The sequence below is a fragment of the Leuresthes tenuis genome, unplaced genomic scaffold (genome assembly GCF_036924035.1).
Source record: "Leuresthes tenuis unplaced genomic scaffold, fLeuTen1.0.hap1 SCAF_12, whole genome shotgun sequence".
Lineage (NCBI taxonomy): Eukaryota > Metazoa > Chordata > Actinopteri > Atheriniformes > Atherinopsidae > Leuresthes > Leuresthes tenuis.
In genome coordinates this window covers 4,618,658-4,625,297 of record NW_027325366.1, presented here as the reverse complement: position 1 = coordinate 4,625,297, position 6,640 = coordinate 4,618,658, and the positions used below count along the sequence as shown (strand labels likewise).

At 41.9% G+C, this 6,640-nt stretch overlaps 1 protein-coding gene across 1 annotated transcript; it reads right to left on the bottom strand.

Moving 5' to 3' along the window:
* Positions 1-2,330: 2,330 nt before the first annotated feature.
* twist2 lies at positions 2,331-5,051 on the bottom strand. The gene is made up of 2 exons (XM_072397616.1): positions 4,329-5,051; positions 2,331-2,591 (listed from the first exon to the last, which is right to left on the bottom strand). Exon 1 carries the CDS (start codon positions 4,854-4,856, stop codon positions 4,362-4,364), a length of 495 nt encoding a protein of 164 aa, XP_072253717.1. The 5' UTR covers positions 4,857-5,051; the 3' UTR covers positions 2,331-2,591; positions 4,329-4,361.
* Positions 5,052-6,640: the final 1,589 nt, after the last annotated feature.

The window sequence follows — 6,640 nt, the reverse complement described above, 5'->3', positions numbered from 1 at the left end:
TCATGTCTTTGTCAAACAGTGATCTTTCATGTCAAACTCAAAATTAACTCATTTCATCTGCTTTAATGAGACTTCATAACATGATCCTCCACAACATACAACAGGAGACAGAATAAGAAAGACCTACACTGGAGGAATCCTGACTGAGGCTTTGTGTATTTAATAATAGTGGTGGTGGACACAGCTGACTTTCAGCTTTGCCAACACACAAACAAACACACACCGGAAAAGTTCAGTAAAACTGAGATCAGCCTCCAAAGTGGTATATGGTTAACCTTTGAATTTTTTTCAACGAACCAGATGAACACAAAATACCGTCTGAGGCACAAAGAGTGTAAACCTTTACTTTATTCCCTTTTTACTACAAATTAAAGTTTTGTAGCTTTTTCCGTAGGATTTTACGGGAAACATCTGGATCTCTCGCACCACTGGAGCAGTGGCCCCCGGGTGATTCTGTGCTGCTCAGCTGTGAGGGCCCGGGATAATGAGCGGGTATCAAACGGGCTCCTATGGATATGCCGGCCTTGGTAGGAAGGGCTGCCCAGCAGCATCCAAGACCACCATGCCAAAAGTGACTGCACCGTATTGCATCTGTTCGTCTTTAAAAGGTAACTGTGAAAGATTTTAGATAGGGTTTTGCCATTTATTGTACAAACTCTCTACAAGAAAGTACTCAAACAGATATTGATTACACAGTAAATCAGATTTCAAGCCAGTGGGTATTGTCAAAACCCTTGTTTTTACCTTCTTTCGGATCACCCTAAGCATGTGTGAATTCACATATAAACATGGGCTTGATCCCCTCATTTCATGCACGGACGGGTCATGTCACTCCTGAAGCAGTGAGATTAGTATTAGTCACAGAGATCCCACCACCTTCTGTGTCTGATAAATCAATCGAGTTAAAAAGGCTTTGAACTGAACGGAGATGACCATTCTTTTACAGAACCTCCTTTGCTACCAGTGAGCAGCAAGTTAGACAGAGGCAACGATCAGCACTAAGATTATTTTTAAAAATAAAGCTGCCTCATAAAGCCAGCACACCACAGAGCTGGCTCATACTTGGGTTATCTCTCATAAAAGGGTGAATAATGTGAGCTGAGTGCATCAGCATCCACACAAAAACAGCAGGAGGATAAAGCCACTGTGGCTGCAGGTGTTTCCCCTCAGACCGCATTCACAAACCGTTAAAAAAAATCTGACAGACCAGCACTGAAGTAGATGTTGAGCACATGTAGAAAACAAATGACTTTGGTTCATTTTTATCATCCTATATGTCAGTATTTAAACTCTGGATACTGGAGTTTAAATACATATTGAAATTATTCCAAGACTAAAACAGAAGTACTGTATTTTAAATCAGAGCTTGGTTTGCTGCAGGAACAAGGTAAAGTAAAAGACGCAGAGCAGTGCACCGTTCAGCTAAAACACTCACTGCAGGTCAGCCTTCAATTTACTGTTGCAGCCCTGCGTTAACAATGGGCTCCTTTTACTGTTTAGATTTCATCTAACCACGTCTGGGAAAGCGACATGTAAACAGTTTGAATGTATTAAGAGTAAGCGGGAAAGATTCAAAGGAATTCCTTCAGTCGTCTACTTGAGGTCCCTTTTTTGAACGCTTCAGGCGGAGTTTTTGCCCTTATCTGCGGCTCCCTGCTCGTTAAGGAGCGCAAAGGCTTCGTCATTTAAAATGTTTAGTCGTTATTTGAGTCGACAAACATTTTATGGGACTGCGTTTAAAACTGTTCCGAATTTCCTCCTCTGTTAATGAAGCTGTCGTTTTGTTTTTATGGCCTGTTTTTTTGAGCCGGGGTTTTCTTTCCTTAACAGACAGGAGGGGAGGGTAAAAGGGCAGAACCCGAGACTCAGCAGAGAATTAAACAAGAAGAAAACACATTTATGAAAAAAAAAGTTTTTTCTTGTTGTAGCTAAATAATTGGCTAAATTTGACTTTTTTTTTCAATTTAATTTATTTTATTATAACGACTTCGGACGAACTACACGGTAGTTTTAGGGGTACATGTAAAAAAAAGAAGCATATTTCGTTCAAAAAATACCTGTTTTAATAAATAAGCAAAACAAACAATGTAAATTGGACGGAGCTCTGATGGAGACTTGCAAAAGAAGGTCGGTGAAATATATCTATGCAGCGAAAGACTCTAAAATTGCATTGGTCCCTTTACAGGATATTGTTACACGAGTATGTACAATACGCATTCATTAATATTTCTATCTCTATATATAGAGAGATAGATCTCTCTCGCTCTCTCGCTCTCTCTCGCTCTCTCTCTCTCTCTCGCTCTCTCTCTCTCTATACATATATATTCATACTTTGGCTTAAAGTCTTTGAAAAACTAAATATATCTCATTAAAACGATGGCTTTGCTGAAGGAAAGGCCGTGAATGCGCGCTCTCTGTCTTCTGTTCTCCTCTCTCCACAGTTCCAGACAGTCAGAAGAAGTGTGATGTCTGCATCTGCACTCTCTTACACGTAGATGTGGGGTCACATTGCGTCTCTCCACCATGCCTCTGAGGTCGATGGGTTCTTCAATAATCCCTTTCGGTCTCCAAACTTTGTCGAAGTAAACAGTCTGTGGAAGCAAGAAAGGTAGAGAAGCGTTATTGATGAGACGCATATTGTTTCTTTGGATGAAGGTGGTATTTTTTTACGCACGCGGGAAGTCATTAATGAATCAATTATCAGCCACCCAGCTGAGTAAAACCACATGGCTGCGGAGACGCATGCAACATTTTGTGTTTGACTGGAGTTCTACAGCTGCAGCCAAACGCAAAAAGACGCTTCTTTTTCCCCTACTTTTTTTCTGGCATTTAGTTTGACGCACCTGAGTAAATTCATAGGTTTTCATTTGGTTGCGGATCAGTGGACAAGCCTAAAACAATAAAAATCCAACTCCTCGGGGCAATATAAAGCCCAAGAGTAAACCACCAAGGCCATGATTTGTAAGGTTTATTTTCAAAGGCCTTTTGCATGAATTGTATCCCCTATTTTACAGCCTTTGAATCAACGCAACAATTTGTCTGATCTACCAAAGTATTAATGTTCTGTTCATGTAAGAAAGTAAAAAAAGAAAAAAAAACTCTGTTCAGCTGAATGTGCTTAAACAAATGACTGTAATGAAGCTTTTCGTGTCCCAGTGCAGCAGGCTGGGTTTAGCAGGAACAAAGCCTCGCTGATGTGCAGTTACTGGGCGGTCTGCTGACTACAGACGGGCTCGAGAGAACTAAACAAACCCGATTCTAGTTATTTCGACTGAAAAGTATAACCTACTGTCATCTGCTTCTTGGAGAGCTGCAGTCAGACTGTCTTATTTGAAGTCCCTTAAAATAAACAGCTCACATGACAATTTATTTTCTTAAACACTGGTGGTTTGTCACAGCTGAGCGTCAGTTCAGTCAGAGAATCTGTCAAATTTTACAACCAGACTCAAAGTGACTGAAACAAGCCTCTTCTTTAGTCTCTTACCTGCTAAAATGACTTCATTTGAAATATAACAGCATCTGAACTTCTGGTGTTTTAAGCTGCTGTTATCAGTTAACTTAAACAAAAAGCTGTGAACCCGCAAAGCCCCCAAACCGAATCACAACTGCTCGCTAATGCTGGCCCCCTTGTTTGAATTGTCTTGCTTTGGCTTGAACTTTCATGTCCAGTCGAGCAGCCCATTCCAGCGGTCTGCACGCAGGAAAGCAGTCTATTGTGGATATATCACCCGTGGTGGCATTACAGCTGCGTTTTCGGGTCCAGCCCAGTACTCCCAAACGTATAACCACACTCATTATCAAATGCTGCTAAGAAAGGCTGCGGCGCATAAGTCACAAGTGGCTCATTTAATGCGTTTCTGGGCAGAAATGGGACAGACAGAAAATACAAGGCATGTTCTTTGCGCCTGGTTAGTGTCCCACAGCCTTATTTGTATTAATCCAACCGCTTCCCCTGCTTACATCTTTCACCACAGTCCTGGACTAGACAGTTGTTTGGCTGGAGGTTTGTGAGATCTCGACTTGCACGAGTCCGAACACAGCAGCAGCGCGCACAGGTCAGGGATGCTTCTGAGCGCATGCCTTTAAATTTTGGTAAACACCTGATGTGTAGGGACATTTTGAGAATCGCCTCGACATCTAGCCACATTCCCTCATAATCCAAAGTATGGGGCCAAACCACCCCTCATAACTATTCTCATTTTACAAAAAAAGAATCAAGATATCTGGCTGGATTTGGTGAAATCTTTATATAAAAAAATGTAGATCTTGACCCTGCATAGCAATAGTCGAACGAGCCTGTTGTGTTTTTCTCAGGTCGTGGTACCCACCGCTTTGGCATTGTGAGTGAAGGTCCCTGAGTGCTAGTGAGACGCTGACATAGACCAGGCGCCCTCCATCCTCCACACGGAGAACGCATAACTGAGTCTTTCGTGCGCTACGTAGCTGCAGCTGGACATCTTGCTGTCCATCTCGTCGCTCTGCAGCACCTGACAGAGAAAGTCAATGTATCTGGAGGCCAGCTTCAGCGTCTGAATCTTGCTGAGTTTATCCGACGGCAGTGTGGGGATGATTTTGCGCAAAGACGCAAAGGCCTCGTTGAGAGACTGAGTCCGTTGCCTCTCCCGGACGTTGGCTAGAACCCGCTGGTTCTGCAGCTCCTCGTAAGACTGAGTGCTGCTCGGACTCGGTTTCTTCCCCCGCTTCACCGGACCCGGGCTGCTCCCGCTGCTGTCCTCGCTGGACTTTTTACTGTGCCTCCTCTTCCTCGCGTAGCGTTTCTGCTGTCGGTCCAGCTCCTCCTCGCTGGTCACCAGACTATCCACAGGGGAGACCGGAGAGCTAGAGCCCTCTTCCATTTCTTTCTTGAAGAAATGCAGGGATAGAGAGGACAAAACGTTTTCCACCTTTGAAGCCGTGGTCACAAAAATATATAGATATCCTTACAGACAAAGGGAATAACTTCAAGATGTCTCTGCGCTTCTTTTGAAAAGCTGGGCTCACACTGGGGCTTGGCACACGTCTTCTGTCGCAGGAAGTTTTTTCCCTTTAATTTTTTGTGAAACTTTATTCCAGTTTCAGATGCTAAATAGTTTTGAGAGTGGAAGGGGAGTGGTTCGAAGGGCGGAGGGGGAGCCAGGGTGAGCCTCGCTCCTCTAATAAGCAGGAGGGAACAGCTATGGTTTCATGTTTTTTTCCTGAATGACTGAAACAAGGCTCTTATTTACTGTAAGAAGCAGCGGATACTTGTTCTTTTGTTTTATTTTTCTTTATTTGTTAAAATCAGACAGATTGTAATAGGAAATTTCACATTTTATTTTATCCTGAGCTACCAAAATGAATCAGAAATGATCCATTTGAACTATTCTGAAATCTTTTCGTCACGCATTTATTAGAAAAATGTTTGAAATGCGAAATGTTTGTCACATATATTATTATGTGTATGTGTATTATGTGTACATATTGGTGCATTTTATGATTACAATCCCACATGTATGTTTAAAACATCTATCTGCGCTTTGTTGGTAGGTAAAACTAATGCCACTAACTAGTTTTTGGGGAGCTAAAGATCTAAGGCTTTTTATACTTACACACACATCACCTATGTTTATACAAGAATATATTTTAAAGGCAGTGTAAACTGTAGAGGTTTCACCCCCAAATTCGTGGGGTTGGAGGAAAATCTAACAGCTTTATCTTTAATCAAAACTGGCCATTGCGCTCCACAGTCCCTGTGATATTGGACTCAAACAGGAAGGAGGCTTAAACTAACCGGCCACTGCGGATATCTGCAGTCCCACGTTTTGTCAGCGGTCCACATTTTCATCTGTCACACTGCTTTCTCTACGCTGAACGATGCACAGGTGGCTCGTATAAGAGCCGAGGAGGTGATCCAGCGCTGCTGACAGTCAGATCAGCTGATGACCTGTGGACATTCTGCAGCTCTATGGCTGTGAGCCTAGAGCAATCCTATAAACTAGAAAAATAGAAAATGATTATACTTTTACATAAAAAAAATACATCGTGAATAATTCATTAATATTCGGTCCAATTTGTTTGTCTTTTTAGTTTTCATATGAATTATTGTTTGATTCTTTTTAAGAAAATGCAGCGCAGTCTCACATAAGAATGGGAAACAGACCAAACGCAGAATGTAAGTTTTACAAAAAGGACCAAGAAAGAAAAAAAATCTCCAGGATTGTCATATATCTACGTTTCCCTCACAAATGTAAGCAGGCTCACGTTTGGTCTTATATGGCACAGTCACATACGCTATATTGTACAATTTGTTCGAAAAGGCTGAGGAGGACTAAGGAAGAGGTGTAAGGGCGCGTTACACTGCAGGCTGTCGCTCAAGAGAACCCTAATCAAGTTTTTTCACTTTTCTGCTGTCCTTTCCGGGTGGTCAGAGTAAGGGATAAGAAAAAACGTTACCATCTCAATACTGTACCTCCACTTCTGCTGTTTCAAGTTAACTTGTTCGTCTGTTTGCTGCACATTCATACTTGTGTTCTTGCTAACTTGTTTGTATAGTTTGTCAGCATTTAGTATGCTTTTGATTGTATACAGCCAATGTTTTTTATGTTTAAGAATGTGTGCTCTTCTCTTTTAACTTTCCTTTTTTAATCATTCTTTACCCAAT

What these genes read in the sequence shown, in the direction of transcription:
- twist2 (XM_072397616.1), bottom strand. Translation starts at nt 4,856, where the DNA reads ATGGAAGAGGGCTCTAGCTCTCCGGTCTCCCCTGTGGATAGTCTGGTG.